Source organism: Pangasianodon hypophthalmus, chromosome 15, assembly GCF_027358585.1.
Source record: "Pangasianodon hypophthalmus isolate fPanHyp1 chromosome 15, fPanHyp1.pri, whole genome shotgun sequence".
Lineage (NCBI taxonomy): Eukaryota > Metazoa > Chordata > Actinopteri > Siluriformes > Pangasiidae > Pangasianodon > Pangasianodon hypophthalmus.
This window is the reverse complement of record NC_069724.1, coordinates 21,409,867-21,426,603: the sequence shown is the minus strand read 5'-3', so window position 1 is coordinate 21,426,603 and position 16,737 is coordinate 21,409,867. Positions and strand designations below refer to the sequence as shown.

General features: G+C 38.0%; 1 protein-coding gene across 33 annotated transcripts in view; it reads right to left on the bottom strand.

Annotated features, from left to right (window-relative positions):
* The window catches only part of cast (calpastatin), a 53,112-nt gene that overhangs the window by 15,789 nt on the left and 20,586 nt on the right, over positions 1 to 16,737 (bottom strand). For 7 of the 33 annotated variants that reach the window (XM_053240246.1, XM_053240243.1, XM_053240247.1 and 4 more), the window contains 12 exons: positions 8,378 to 8,446; positions 6,159 to 6,344; positions 5,491 to 5,610; positions 5,016 to 5,144; positions 4,279 to 4,314; positions 4,067 to 4,162; positions 3,876 to 3,956; positions 3,624 to 3,674; positions 1,397 to 1,474; positions 1,049 to 1,114; positions 788 to 859; positions 552 to 599 (listed from right to left, as the gene is read on the bottom strand). In XM_053240246.1, the coding sequence (XP_053096221.1) occupies positions 552 to 599; positions 788 to 859; positions 1,049 to 1,114; positions 1,397 to 1,474; positions 3,624 to 3,674; positions 3,876 to 3,956; positions 4,067 to 4,162; positions 4,279 to 4,314; positions 5,016 to 5,144; positions 5,491 to 5,610; positions 6,159 to 6,344; positions 8,378 to 8,446 (1,032 nt within the window). Of the gene's footprint in view, positions 1 to 551; positions 600 to 787; positions 860 to 1,048; positions 1,115 to 1,396; positions 1,475 to 3,623; positions 3,675 to 3,875; positions 3,957 to 4,066; positions 4,163 to 4,278; positions 4,315 to 5,015; positions 5,145 to 5,490; positions 5,611 to 6,158; positions 6,345 to 8,377; positions 8,447 to 16,164; positions 16,438 to 16,737 lie in introns of those variants that run through there. The other 26 variants (XM_053240256.1, XM_053240254.1, XM_053240258.1 and 23 more) reach the window with 14 other exon arrangements.

Here is a 16,737-nt window from a genome sequence, read left to right as displayed (position 1 = left end):
AAAAAAGTATTTAAAATTTTAAAGAAAAGAACATTATTTTATTAAGTTTTTGTTATAATGCTAAAAAGTTCCATTTTCTAGCCAATCATTATCTGTTCGGAACGTAACATTATATTAAATTTCTTAAATATTAGCTAGCTACTTCCATTGTGCTTAATCAAGTGAATAATCTTTGTGTGGTTGCACAGAAGCATGTATTATATCCTCTAATGTGCTTTCATATTGTTTAATATTGTCAAAGTAAAATATCTTGTCTCCTATTTAGGAAAAACTTACAATTTTCCGATTTGATCTTACAGAATAATAATGTTCTGCCTGTGTTTGGCGACTGTTCAAAAAAAGTTCTTCCTTAATGTCTCAGAATTTTGATCTTGTAAATTTAAAGTAAGCTTTAAGTGGAAACCTTGTTGAGCTGTAAATGTAAATTACAGTACTTTCGAATTTTGCGAGGTGGAATGATAAAACTTTGATGTTGCATATCTCAAAACAGCTCTTCACCCAGATAGAAACTGATAATACTACGGTTGTAAATTCTAAGGCTTGTCTCCTACCTCAATCTTTGGTTTGACGTCCTGAGCGGCCGCAGAGTCTGTAGCGGGCTGGTGAGAGAACACATTAGTGCATGACATATAGATATAATCACTTCAGTTGGGATGCTCCTATATGGCATAATAAGTGCATATGCAGTATACCAGCAGCAGAATATTATGTATTATTAATATTATGTATTATTATGTATGTATTAATATTATGTATAATATTAATGTTGACATATCCTGGCCCTTACTTTCTCTATCTTTGGTTTCTTGTCAGCAGGAGGAGCAGGAGACAGACTTGCAGGCACGGAAGCATCTTGTTTCTGCAAAAGAATTTGTCATAGGAACTTAGACAAAGTTATCTGGTATGCATACAGCACCATGACATGTATATTAATATTCTTACACATTTCAATACATACTGTATACATAGATCTAATCCTCAATGCTCATTGTTTATTCTGTTAAAAGATACTGATACTGATTTTAAAATGCTGAAGTTTCTCTCTTACTTTCTGAGCAGGTGGAGCAGGGGCATAGTTTTTGCGGGTATCGACAGCAGCCACAGTTTCATGTTTCTGTAAAATAAAAAAAATAAAAAGAATATCACAGTCATTAGAAATCACTGACATCTGCACAGCTCAAGGTTTATTATCTTATATATTTCCCAGCCAGTAATATTTTAATGATGAGTTAATGAGATGATTAGGTGTGTTAGAACAGGGAAAAGTTCACACTATGGAGAACCATTTTTTGGTATTATCAAAAATATTTCCTCTGACCATACACTCTTAGAAAAAAAAGCTCAAGAGGTTTTTTGTTTCCCAGATATGAATCAAGGTTAGTGTCTGCGTTCCTACCACTTCTGGTTTGGATGGTAGTGGCGTAGATACAAATCCAGTGGAGAGAGAGTCCACAGCCTCATCCAGCGTTAGGGGCTTTCAGAGATCACACACACACACACACACACACACACAGAGAGAGAGAGAGAGAGAGAGAGAGAGAGAGAAAGCACAGATTATTATCTTTCATAATAACATGGTCTGCAGCAAAGCTATTTTAAACTAGTTAAAAAAGGGTTGGAATTAAATACTGTATACCACACCACTGTTACATTCTCAATTCTGATTGGTCAGAAGGTGTTGATTAATTTTCTATAACAGCAGCCCTGACAATAGTGCCAGCTGTAAATCACAGGTTTATATTTATTCTCTCACTCTAACACATTACTGTACTTACACAGCGACATGCATTGCGGACACTCCACATAAACAGATTTAAAAACATGTATAATTGTTGATATGGTGAATAAAATGATGTAAAAAAAATAATAGCCATGGGAATATTTTGAATTTAATTCTCATACACAAAATGCGCTGTTCCTTTTTATTGTTCCTATTGCTTGGAACATGTGGAAATGTTTTGTTCTGTCAGGAGAAATGTCAGTATTTTTTTTTTTAATATATGCTGCTTTTTCATTGCTGTTCTTTGTATCAGTGATTTTTAATGCTGGCAATCTGTGCAACTTCCATGTGCAGGTTTTGCATATTTTTTTAATATATGTAATTCTGTTACTGTCCAATTGGCTTTATTTTACAACTTGTTAATAATAAAATAAATTATATGTAACTGCATACTCATGTTGCTGTCATAGAAAAAGACCTTTAATGCTATCTTAAAGATGTTTAGCCAAGTCTAAAAATATTACACAATATCTGGTGTGTTTTTTTTGCATTCCTTTGAAAATATCACACTTAACTAAAATTATTTAAACTAAAACCATTGCTAAAATATTGTAAATAAATCCTCTAAAATAAATGAATGAAAACTAACTAGAAAGCTCAAATAAATAAATAAATAAATAAACCACAAAAATATCCATTTTTATTTCCAAAATATCCATAATTCCAATTAATTCTTTTTTAAAAATCAGAACCATAATACCACAAGAGGGTGCTAGAGTCTCAAAAGGACTGAAAAGCACAAAAAATTACAGACACACCCCACTCCATTACAGGGTAAAAACAGGCAAAAACATGTAGTTTCTGCAAACACCATGGAAAACAGTAACCTTCTTCCTACATGCTATTCCAATTGCAATTGCATAATTTCTTAGACAGTTCTTAAAGTCACTAATAGAAAAGCAACAGCAATCAGGGAGAGGAAGCAAGAAAAGGGTGTGTACTATAGACATACACTGTTCGTGTGTGTGTGGGTGTTTTTTTATTGGGGGTTTGGTTAGGCAGGACAACTCAGCGTTAATTACTAATAATGACGTCAGGTTGGTGGTGCCAATTATTCTGACATGGGTGTGAGTACTATAGTGAATATGGGAGCAGCCTGTGAGGAATGTGAACGAAGATGAGACAGGGTGTGTGTGTGTGTGTGTGTGTGAGTGTAAAACACAGCTCAGTAACCAGGTGTTGTAGACGGACAGCTTGTTGGCATTGAGGGTGGTGCAGAGCACAAATAATAAGACAGCTCTTTACAATACATGGGATTGTGATTTACTCAATTCACACTTCAGCTGTAAGTTTTTCCAGTCGCTCAGAGTGACACAATCTTGAGATTGCTCGAAATGGTGTAGACATTAAAACATTATTGCCTTTAAGTGTACATTTTGGTCAGCAGGCTAACACTCAAGCCAAGCTACACTTTGAAAACATTATTGCCTACATAAAGTCTAGTTAATGCGGAAATATAAATTCAAAAGTTTCACCTAAATTGTAAATTACGTTAAATGTGAACAAACGTGCGAACAATGTCATTCTGTATAATTTCTCAGATGAGGCTGCAGCAAAAATGGCAACATCCTCATCTCAGTTGCAGTAGCACCACCATTTTATTTGAACAACCAACAATAAAACATATTCATATCACACTATGCTGTTTACTACCTGCCCCTTGTTTGATGAATGGCTAAGAATATCCTCCTTTTCTGAATGGCTATGAAAGCTTGAAAGAATGAAAGTTCATTTTGTTCAGCTCAGAAGCGATATAATTAGCCCTTGTCTTGCACGCTTCTTACCCCGAGTATGACGTTAGTAGCAATATGGCTGACGTGTGAAGAAGGACCTTACTTCTTACCTTGGAAACTTCCTTGGGCTTCTCAGGTTCTCCAGCAGGCATCTTCTTTTCCTGGGGTGATTAGAGGAAGAAATAAAGTTTATTCTAAGGCCATTATAGTTAATTAAATTCTTTGAATGGTGATTTTTCTGACACAGAAAAAGAGAACAAGGCAACGATGACAGGACCTGGAAAGATGGTGGGAAATAGAGAGAGCATAAAAGCAATCAGCTGTAGCAACTCGACTACTTTAGTTACTCATGTCAAACTGACCATGTCTTTCAGCCTGTATCCAGGTGGCAGTGTGGCATCTCCGTCTCCACAGCGGTGAGCCACTTCTGAGGTTATGCTAGGCTAAGGCATGCAACACACTATTACAATGCACATTCCATAATAAAAGGCAAAATGCATGCTGTTATAAATAATACACACAAACAAGCACATGCGTTGACTAAAACTCATACCTCTGTGACTTCAGGCCCAGTAAACTGAGGACTTTTAGAGGGCTTTTCAGATGGCAAACTGCCAGCCAAGGCATCTAATGGATCTACAGCAGGCGCCTGTGTTACAGCATAAAATATAGCAGTACAGCAGTGCTCATGCAAACTGGCATGCTTGTTAAAGTGTATGATATGCAGCTACAGCACTGCAGAAATAAAAAGGACTGCTGACTCACCAGAGTGCTGGCCTTCGGAGAAACCTCAGACTTCACCTGCAGAACAGAGGAACAAGATAGAGTGAGAGTCTTGCACTGCATCTTGCATGTTTCTTAAAGTCACCCTAAACTTGATTTTTGTAAATAATAGAAATAAAAGCAAGGGAATTTTAGTGGAAGTCTGAAAAACTGTTACCAAAGTGGTTTTGTGTCACTCATTTGAAAGACTGGTTTGTAATTGTTAAAGCCCTCTGCTACGTGCAGAGCAAACTGCATTTGCGATAAGAAAATGAACGATGCTTTGGCGTCCACAAGCACACAATTGTATAGAATGTCTTTGTATCCTGTAGCATTACAATTACTTTCTGGAACTAAGGGTTCCAAGCGTGTTCCAGCATGGCAATGCCCCGTGCACAAAGCGAGGTCCATGAAGACATGGTTTGCCAAGGTTGTATAATTGTAAAATTTGTGAAAATCTTAGTGAAAATCTTTGTGAAATTTCCATGTAATTGATTATTCAATATATAAAATCAAGTTTTTGGTGACTTTAAAACTATTTTGGTCAAAAACAGATTTAGAGCAGATGAGAGAAGATTGGATGTTTTATGTCCAGCTTACCATCCATGTGGGAGAAAGTATGCATAATTCACAAAGGGCTATTCGACTAAACTATTGAAGAAAAGAGAAGCTGAAGAAAAAAATTTCAGTGGACGATGTATAGATTTTTTTTTATTTGCCCCTGATTCATAAGGAAATACCTTTGCTTCTTTTGACTTAACATCCTCCTTTTGGCCAGTGGTTCCAGAAACAACAGTAGTGGCAGTGGGCTTTGTTACTGTGGAGGTCACCTTAGAAGGTTCCAGTTTGGATGATGAAACAGCGGTTTTCTATTTGAAGTATATGTGTAATCATTAACGAGTGGTCTAAAAGCCATGCAATTCACAATGCGTAATTCAAGAAGATGATATATCATGGCCAAAGCAAATGGCAGTGGTGTTATTGAAGGATGATGGGAAAGAGTGTAAAACCCGTAGTTGTGCTCATTGCCCAGTCTTTGAGAGAAAGACAATATCAATAAGCAGAAATATATGCAGCATTCCAGGACATTCTGAAAGAAGCAAAGTGCCGGATGTGATCTGATAAAAATGAAACAGCGTGAGGTGGGGATGAATCTCAGGCATGTCCCGCGAAGCAGTGAAGATGCCGCAAAACATCTATCTATCTTTTGTATACCTGGACTTTAGAAGTGTCTGTGGGTTTAACCAGTTCTGTAGGAGGTTTTCCTGCTCCACCTACTGCACCCGTTGTTCCAGTGCTCACAGGCGGAGCTATCGCAGGAGACACGGGTGGTGCCTGTATCAAAAAGTCAGGCATGAAGTCTGACGCGTCAAGATTTTCAACCCCACACAGCCATGCAAGGACTTGTTCTGCTGACACAACAGCCATGTACTAAATATGCACCAAAAAATAGGGAGTGTCATAACCAAGGTATTTAAATTCAAGGCTGTCCCACCTGGCATACGTGGAAAGAGAAACTGCAAGAAAATAACCGCAAATCCCATGTGAGCTCAGTAGGTAATTGTAAACAGGACCTGAAGACTTGTCTGCAGTAATAATGTTTGATGCCCAATGTGAAGACCATTAAACAAACCCACAGGCAACAGAGATCCAGCATGAGTGTTATGGAAAGTCCCAGAGAAAATCTACAAACACGATATCATTGCCTTAGTGCATGCCTTAGAACAGCTTAGAGAAGCATGGAAAGGAAGACCCCTGAGACAACAGTACAAATAAGCAGACATGAAGTAATGAAAAAATGATGAAAAGTTGTACAGTTGTTGGTGATGAAACAGGAGGAAGCATTGACCAATTATATAAGCCCCAGAGACACTGGCGGCTACCTGCAACGTGACTTTGGAAGATCCTGTGGTGGTGGTTACTCCTCCACTAGCTTTAGCTCCTGTAGAAGCCCCTACATTGGTCACTGTGGATGTAGAGCGGGTACCGGTAGTAGTAGTGGCTGCTGAGGCTGCTGTGGTTGCAGGCTTTGCAGCCGCAACTCTAGTGGATGATGATGCAGCCCCTTTCTGCAATGCAGATATCAAACTGCCATATTTGACCATTGCTCACAGCTGTTAAAGACACTGTTACACTAGATAGATAAATAGATAGATAGAGAGATAGATAACGAGTACTTTATTGATCCCCAAGGGGAAATTTGGTAGAGCTCATGGCATCAAATGACCTTCTTTGAAAGACACTGCAGCTGGTAATGCAGAAATGCATCCTCAACGTTCCAAAGGCATTAAATTAAAGTTATAGTTCAGTGAAAAACCAAGTCAGGTTTGGTGTCCAATGCTTGGGTCTATAGTTTTGCACTAGACTACTCAGCAAAAGTAGCTAGGAAATACTGCGAGTCTGTGTCACCCAAAATCTTTTAAATAGATATACACTCAAAACCTCAAATAGTTGCTTGCTAAAGCTGTATAATCTTATTTTGCATAAACTGCTTGCACTTCAAAGTGGAACTGAATTATCATCCATATAATGTTTACTCTTCCAGTACAGTTTTGTGTTCAAGCCTTGGAGGAGGGCCTAGGATAACCAAGATGGCTGCCCCTATAATGTTACAACATTCAGCTACATTGAAGTTTTCATCCTGTTTATAAACTATTAGAAAAATAGGTTCCATCTAGTATCAAAATGGATTCTTTGGTTTGTCCCCATAAGGAACATGGTCCTTAAATCTGTGAATCATTACTTAAGAACCAGTAAGGCTTGAGCCTGATATTTTTGGAAAGTATTTTGTGTGGAACTCCATTACATGGTGTATTAGCCTTGTAGCTCCTGTGCAAAACAAAAAAAGCAAACACTGAACCCCAAAGCATGTCTTGGCTGATTGACTACTTTTGTGGAAAGTGGAAAATTGTGTAAATTTAATTTTCGGCCAAGCCATTCCTTTAATGCAAAAAACATGAGGAGGTAGCTTTTTACTCAGTTGCTACTAAATCTTTATAAAACCTATATGCTCATGCAGGTTTCAGTTCGTACAGGTAAATTTTGAAACTGTACATTTGTTATAATCATGAAGACTTTTTTCTTGCTCATCGAAGGGGCTTCATCACGTCAAATGAGCGTCCAGTTGCCTGGTTGTACTATTATAAAACATCTTTTATAAACTCGAATTAACAAGAATGACATTGGACTGTTGTGGGTCACCATGGTAAACTGAAGGACAGTTAAGGGAACTCTGGCTTTAACCTGAAAGAGGGCTTTCATTAGGAAGGCAGAGTCATTTCCCAGGACGCATCCATTTGTCTCAGCCGCAATGACACAATGACACAATGACAAAGCATTACCACAAAAGCAAAGGAGACACAGGGAAAAATGCAGCTTTTGTGGCTGTAATTAATTAGAGGAAGAAATAACATTTCTAACAGTGGTTCTTATCTCACATTACGCCACAACGCTGTTGAATTTGATTTCTCGAATCTGATTGATTGTTAATGTTGATTAACTTTCAATAACAGTAGTGACGTTCATTATTAAATTCAAAATTCAATACTCATTGGCAAATTTCTGTAGTATAAGTAGATAGAATGTGCCAATATAGGAAAATAACAGTGGTAACAGTAACTCCACTTCATGTCCAGATGCAACACACCACCCTGTTGTTGATTGTTTTCCTATTGTGGGGCGTATTTTATTTATTTTTTTTTTTTGTCAAGATCTGATGCTTTCATAAAGGCAAGAAAGTCTCTGCATCTTGTCATAAATCGCCTATTTCTGCAACAAGTTGCCTTTCGCACACTTTAATGAGCAACCATCTTAGATTCGAGCGAGTCTGCGAGGTTTAAAGCGACATGATTTTAAACGTTTGTACAGGAGGTGATCTGTGTTCTCTATTCAGGCTCATGGTTCTGTAATAAGGCCAGGCTCAAATACTCAGAACAACTCATTCACAGCAACAGGAAAGAGAACAATACTGATCATGGAAGAAGGCTGTTGGGCTGGGGGAGGGGTCTGCCATGCAGAGCAGGAAGTGGCTTCATAAACATCTCACACAATATACAGAAATTGTAAAAATGAGAGGGAAGGCAGATAGAATGATGGACTGTACCTCATGTTGGGCAGGCTTCACAGTGGACGCCGGCACTGATGGGGTGGAAGTGGGCTGTTTAGGCTGAGACTGTGGAGAGAGAGAGATAGAAATGATGGATACTGAATACACACATTTAATTTGAATGGAACTAAATGGTGACATGACAAACACACATTGCAGATAATATGTCAGCCATGCAAAGCTGCATCATCATCACTATAAACAGCACAAACAAACCTTCGTACAGTATCACAGCAACTAAACAGTGAAACCCACAGAGACGTCCAGACATCAGTATTCCTGAGAGAATATATCAAAATGTCTTTGTTTGGCAGGGTTTAGAGAACAAATGCCACGTAGCACAGGGCAAACATGTCAGATCCGTGCCAGGCTGGGCATCTAGTTTACACCTGGCCATTACAGAATACAGAATACACTGCTATAGCCAAGCTTTTACTTCTCATTGCTTGTTAGATCAGCACCTTTGATTTGTTTATTGTAAATGGACTTTTGATAGGGATTTATTAACACATGACTACACAACAACTCTATGCCACAACTTAAGTGTTTCCTACTTAGTCTATGCTTGGTGTTTTATTCGTTTTATCATTATTTTGTGTTTTTGAGTGTTCAAATCTAGACAGTTGATATTGGAAAAACATTGTTCTTTTTCCAATCTTCAGCTGCCCGGTTTTGGTAAGCCTGTTCACACTGTATCCTCAGATTCAGGAGTAGAACCTGATGTGGTCTTCTGCTCAAGGTTTGGGATGCTGTGCATTCTGAGATGCCTTTCTGCTCACCACGGTTGTAAAGAGTGGTTATTTGTGTTACTATTGCCTTCCTGTCAGCATTCACAAGTCTGGCCATTTTCCTCTGACTTCTCTCCTTTACAAGGCATTTCCACTTCAGAACTGCTGCTTTTTTGTTTTTTACACCATCTGCGTTAACTCTAGAGACTGTTGTGTGTGAAAATCCCTAGCAAACAGCAGTTTCTGAAATACTTAATCCAGCCAGTCTGGCACCAACAACTATGCCACGGTCAAAGTTCCTTCAAAGCTCTTTTACACTTTACTTCAAGCTAGGAATAATGCAAATCGACATACTGGAGTCACTGCTGCTGTGACATGGATATACCATTAGCCCACATAACAGACCTCTTCATCTGATCCCATCAAATCCATGTCTTATGTATGATGTTCGCACAAGTCACAGACTCTTGTTGGAACTTACACATGAGATACTTAGCTTGTGGCCCTAAAATATTATCTCATGACCTCAATATGTTAATTTATGGCCACACCTTATTACAAATAACCACCATGTCACCTCAGTGGCTCTGTACTAATTTGTATAAATTTAGATAATATTGTAATAATAGATAATATTGTGTCTTGCTAATGGAAGAAAATCTGCTAATACAGTACCAATAAATTTTGTTTAAATGTTTCATTAAAAAAAAAACATGTGGAAAAAAACAAGTAAAATGCTGTAGGGCCTTAATTACTCACAGATATCTTGTGTGTGTGTGTGCGTGTGTGTGGAAGTATATATATATATATATATATATATATATATATATATATATATATACACACATACATACATATACACACACACACACACACACAAACACACATATACACCTTTAAGGTGTGACCCAAAAATGCTCTATGGCAAGTCATAACAAAGCATCATCATAAACACAAGCATCACAAAAGTAAGAGTGACATTTCTGACATTTAGACTGCAGGGTCATGTTTACTACTAATCTACTGACAAACAGGCTTAGTGAGAATACTTAAAGTTATTGAACTGGTAAAACAAGACCACAAGCATGACAGAGCACCTTGATTAAAAAAATAAATAAAAATACGAGACTTTAATTCATGATCATTAGTGCAAGTGTTAATGTGTCACAGAGTGGCATAAATTTAAAAAGGGGTTGGGTTTAAGTGAATACATTATTAAGTAGACTGGTTAGGCTAATCACCTCCTCTTATTTCCTTTAAAAAACGAGTGCACACAGTGACATTTTCGTAATGACTTAAAGACAAAAAGATTGTACTTATAAGATTCATGCTATATTGTGCAGTCTACTTTTACAATTCAACCATATATGAACTATATGCAATAATTTGATTCTAACACACAATAAGCACCAAATTATCACTTGTTTATTTACAGCATCAAGTGCTCATTGGTCATACAAAATACTAATTATATCAGATCAAATAACAAGCAAACACTTCTTGTTTAATGGGTTGGAAATCTCTGATAAGTCTGTTTTCTTTAAAACAAATTGTTATATATCATTGACAGAATTAACATATCCAAGACCTTTATATAGTTAATTTGCTTCACACAAGAGAAAAACAATCACAATTTTATATTTGCACATATGTGTATGTAGGCACACGTCCAGTTGTTAGATCTTGTGATATTTTAGTAATGTTGAGATAATCTTTTGAGATTAAGAGAAGTCATGGGTATGAAACAGAGAGAGAAAGAGAAACAGAATGCGAAAGTTATGACCTGACCTCATGTTAAAAGCAAAACTGACCAGTAATGATACTGCATTGATAGTGCTAACAAGTACAGTCAAGTTATTTTCGATGAACGTGTGCATTTTTACAGTGTGCCTCATAGCTGGTGTGGATTTAAACACTAAATAAAACAGGAGCTCATGTGTGACTAAAAGATAAAGTTTTCAGTGTTAATTAGCCACAACTGTGTTGTGCGTTCATATATTTTAGAGACAAACTAATTAAGTCTGTTGTATTTATACTGAAGCCGGGTGATACAAATAGTGAACGCTCACAAAACAGCGTTCTGGTGCAATTTATAGCACCATGGTGCCATGAGCCAGTAAATTACACTTGTCCAGGTATGAAAATAGTACCTAGCATGACAGAAAGAGAGAGAGAGAGAGAGAGAGGGAGGGAGGAAGGAAGGAAGGTAGGCAGGGAGGAAGAGGAGGGGATATAATCATAGCAGCAGAAAGGAAATCATAGAAATCGTAGAAGAACTCATAGAAACGATAACTCTTCTGGGGTGAAAAAAACTTGCCTTTTTTTTTTTTTAAAGCAGATACAGAATCAGAAATCTGAGTCCTGGCAGTTTATGCCTTCAAAGCATGGTTGCTTCATGCCACAGCTCTTAAAATAAAAATAGAGCTTATCTAAGCTCATCAAGAAACAATTATAAACACTTGCTACTTGCATGAGAGTGAGAAAGGAAGCTGATGAACAAACACTTGTTATCATGCCTTCCTTATTATTTCATTGCACGTCTCAGGTGGCTCTATGCCACTGGTGCATCAGTACTTAGTGTGTAGGTACTCAGATGGTTACTTACTTAACGCGTGCACAGCATGAGTTCACATTCTCATCTGCATGCCTTATATACATCTGGAATTAGTTTTAAAGGATTGATCAAAAGATAGGACAAAACAACATTCACTAGATGGAGAGCTGAAACATTCCTCTCTATCAGGTTTCCTTATTGGCCAGTAAAATGTTTAGCGATTTCTTGCCATTAATGTCTCTAGTGCATTAGCATGGTGATGTTAAACACACGGAAAAGCTCTGTTAATTTCTCTTTCCACCGTTGTCATGATTGTTGTCATGAACTGTGTCTGAAATAAAAAAAAAACGATGACCTTACATTGAAAAGTATTGACTATTCTAGTAGATTCATAAGAACGGTATGCGAATCAGACTTTCATTAGGTTTGAAGGCTACAATGAGAGCCTTTTTAAGTTCAAGTATTATTGTCTAGAGTAGTATAAAAGTGTTCGATTTGAGGCACAGTTCTAGTTTGTTTAGCCATTTGTGGACATCATGTTACATCACGCTACATCGCTCCTGCTACTTACATTGGTGCAAATATCACGTTAATTTTTTTTCAATGTGCACAATTGACTCAACAAATGAACACAAGATATATGAGGCAGCCATCTTTATTATGTGTAATTTAGCTACTGATCAGCAATATATTTGCATCTTATTATGAGTTGTTAATTTCTGGGGTCCCTGGAGGACTAGTGGTTAGGCCACAGCGCTCTCACCGCCGTGGCCAAGGCCTGGGTTCCATTCCTGGCCAGGGAACCAACCCCAACCACTCGGGTTGCACACAACAGTGGACTCCCAGTGCCAGTCCCAAGCCTGGTTGCATCAGGAAGGGCATCCGGCGTAAAAACTGTGCCAAATCAAATATGCAGACCAATGATTCAAGATTCAAAGCGTTTATTGTCACGTGCACAGTGAGGAAACCAAGTTTCCCTGAACAATGAAATTCTTCCTTTGCTGTCCACATTGAATGCCAAGATAACAGAACTATATAGAAATAAAAAATAAAACTATGACCTGCTGTGGCAACCCATTACATTACCCAATACATTACAAAAGTACAAATATTACAACCAGATTTCTGGTTAACATCAATATCATACTACTGGGTGGACTTGCAAATGTTTGGGACGGAACATTAAACCCGCACCATAACAACACAACAATGAAAATAAAGGGACACAATCACAGGAAAGCTATGCGAGGTGGGTACAGCTATACAGAGTGAGCGCTTAATTTGGAGTGCCAGTTCAAACTGAAGACAGGTTTTGTAGGGAACATTAGAGAGCCACCCAGATATTTCCATTAGAGGCACTCATTCATTCAAATACAATGTGAGCTGGATAGATAATACAGGGCAGGTAAAAGCTGACATCATACTAATATTAGAAAAATGTTTTATCATAACTTGTACAGAAACTAGAATGTAAGAGAATGAAAGAAAGAGAATAGAGCGGGTGAGGTATTCAGAAAAATACTGAATTGGTAAATGAATTACAAGAATCAATAAGGACAACTATCCAGGCGGTTTAATTAGAAGAATAGATCAAAAGAATTGTTCAGAAGAATCAATCACAAGAATGAACCAAGAGTTACTCATAAGAGCTAATCAGAAAATATGAATTAAAAGAATCAAGCAAACCATGAAACTAATGAGAACAATAAAACATATAAATCAATCAGGAAAAAGTAATTGGAAGAATTGATTATAAGATTAAGCCAAGAGAATAAAACTAATGTGTCCAGAGATTAAACCAGGAACATAAACCAGTACAGTTTGGCAGAAAAAAAATGAATCAGGAGAAATAATTTAAAAAATGAATCAGAAAATGAATCATGAGTTACTCAAAAGAATGAATCAATCTGAAAAATTAATCCGAAGAATTGATCATAGGAATAAACGAAGAGAACAAACCCACAGTTAGAGAAATGGAATAATCCGAAATGTTTAACAAAGAATCAGAATCAAAAGAATCACTTGAGGAAATTAAGCAGTAGAATAAACCAGCAGAGTTAAAAGAATCAAATGAATGAGTCAGAAAATTGAACCAGTTGACCAGGAGAATAAACCAGGAATCTCCAGCATGTGAGTATGTCTTTAAACCTCTCCTGCTCCCTGTCCTGCAGACTGAACCCAACCCACGTCCCCCTAAGCACAGTCTTATGACTCAGACAGCTAAATCTATGCTCACACACTGGCCACAAATGCCTCAGTATCTCTGTAAACAACATGCTCTCCTATCAATCCTCTAAAACAAATCTTGCAGGAGAGAAAACAGCTTTTGTCCAGCTTTGCTGTCTGGCTGTGGCATGTCAGTCAGTGAGAGCGCTCTGGTCTGGCACAGCTGCACGCTGAATCCTGCATACAGATCCCTGAAACCATAGCACGAGGGGTGAAAATAGAAGCTGATACATAGAGCCGGTTAAAAGCAGCTCCTCTTTAGCCTTGATGTCTTAATGACTATAATGTCTGGCCAAATAAAGTGCAATGAATATGTGGGAAGGTTCTTAAGCAAGTGATGTGATGCAATTTGCGATTTATTGCCTGTTACTTTGCAAAAAATTCCACACTGTACACTCGATTCAAACATAATAGAAACCCATGAAAATTGGACAAACTGGTTCAAGTATGGCAGCCCCAACCCAGATCTCACTGCTGATGCTTACATGCCTGGTGGATTCAGATACAGACACACCCAGCTTACACTGGCTCCTGCTATGCACTATGCAAATATTACAGATGTGAAACTCTGTGCTCATCCCATCACAGGTACTAACAGGTCCTTTCTTTTTCCTTTTTTTGCAGAATTTTTACAGGATACTCTACTCTTGCTGTAACGACAATGGAAGCAAGAGTAAATCCGTTTGTAGGTCCCATTTTCGTTTTTTTTTTTTTTCCTCCCTGCAAAGGAAGTGATGACTAATGCATGGCCACAGCACCATGCAACCAAGAATACATGATCTATGGAAAGTAAACAGTACAAAAACAAACAGCTGCATATAACTTGCAGTTAGAGCTCTAGAGATTTATTTTTCAAAATCTCATGTGATCATATTGTAGACCTCATAATATATCAACAACTGATTGTAATTTTTATTTTCTGCCTTTGAACACCAGCAGCCAATGTGGCTTAAAGTGGTTTATGTATGTATGGCGGACTGGGAAAACCCATCAGATGTCACTCTAGATGAATTCTAAAAGCAAAAAAGACAGGTTTTGACTAAAATTGAGTTTTTCTGCCTATAATGTACATAAAGTAATATAATAACCTTGCTTACTTTCTGCCTGCAGACATCATGTCTGCCTAATGACAGCTAAAACCTTGCTTGGTAAGTGTGATTTATTCACACAGTGAATATCAGGCTTTGATGAAGTTGTTGGATATCTACATGTCATAGCAAAAGTGACATGTGTCTAATCAATTCTGTTTGTAATCAGACACTGCAACAGTTAAATGCAATTTTTCACTTTTGAAGGACTTTACAAAGCCACAGTTTTACTTGTGGATAAGAAATATATTTCAGTTATGAATAGCCTGTGTGTGTGTGTGTGTGTAATCACCATAAAGACACTTTAACCTAAATTCTTTTTTTACTGCACCTCAGGGGCTGCACAGGTTCTTACTCGCAAGTAGCTTGTAATTCCTCATGCTTGCAGAAGCTTTTGGGCAAGCATGTAATCTTGCTTATGTGCACGCACGCCTGTGTGTTTGCACATAGAGACGCGTCACCAACATCTACCTGTTGTGTCATCTCACAATTCCCCCACCAGCTAATATGGCTGATTAGCGACTTGAAGAACGTTAATTCATCCAGAGTTTCCTTGCTTTGCAGACTGCTAAACAGATCAACAGAGATGCTCTTTAAAGCATTAAGTATGCCAAAACAGCTGCATGCCATTAGTGCTGGAGCTAAAATTCCAGTTTGACCAGAGTTATGCTAGAGCTACAGGTTCCAGATCATCTTCAAATACAAGAGCGATGCATGTTTTAGGCTACATTTCACATAATGTGAAGTTAGGTTATTGCTTTCAGGAATGATGTCTGACTGACATCCAGAAAAGCAAAAGCAAATAAGTGGATAATACCACTAACTGAAACAAGCAGCAATCCAAGGCCTGCTCGAAAAATTCTGTAATGTTTAATGGTTTTACAGGAAACCGCCCTGCAACAGATACAGAATTTTAACCAGTAACATTTGTAGACTATCATTCAATAACTTACATTATACAAAGTTACATTATACGTTTTTTTGAAAGAAAATCAGTTTTCAACTGTCTCTTTTTCCCCTGCTCAAACAATTCATGAAAAACGAGCACTGGCAAACTACGGCAAAAGTCATAAATTGCAGTCATCACATTTTCCATGAACTGCAGTCCATGTTGGCACCTTTTCAGGCACAGAAAGATCAGGTTCAAAAGCAGGAAACCACAGAGCGTAGGGTGCCGTGAGTACATACCATCTGGCTCCTATGTTTAGAAAGATGTCCTTTCTGTGTGTCCTAACAAACTCCAAGGAATCAAGAAATCCTGTAGAGCGTGACAGCTCAAAGTATATACCTCACATACACACACACACTTACTCACACACACACACACACACACAAACACACCCCACCAGAAAAATAAAGTCCAACACTCCTCCTACGAAAGCCCTCCTATGATAGCCCTCCTTCTTCAGCGATGACACTGAGCTACAATGCTCTCTCATTGGCTAAGAAGTGGGCATGATGGCCCTCTCTGACAGGAAGCCAAGAAAAATAAGCAGATTGTTTCAATATGCTAGTATTGGATGAAGAGCACAGGTTTTAGATTAGCTTTTCGAGCAGGAGTGATAAGGAGCGGACATATGGGATTATGAATGAAGACGAAGAGTTTTATTAGACAAAGCCACAGGAGCTGTCTGAGATCTGCTCAGTTGGGTGTGACTCTTACAGTCACTGCTCTGGAATCTGAGCTAGGATCACAAAAGTAGCAGCAAGGCCCTGCCTCACAACCTCACAACCTCACAACTCCACCCAGAAATACAGAAA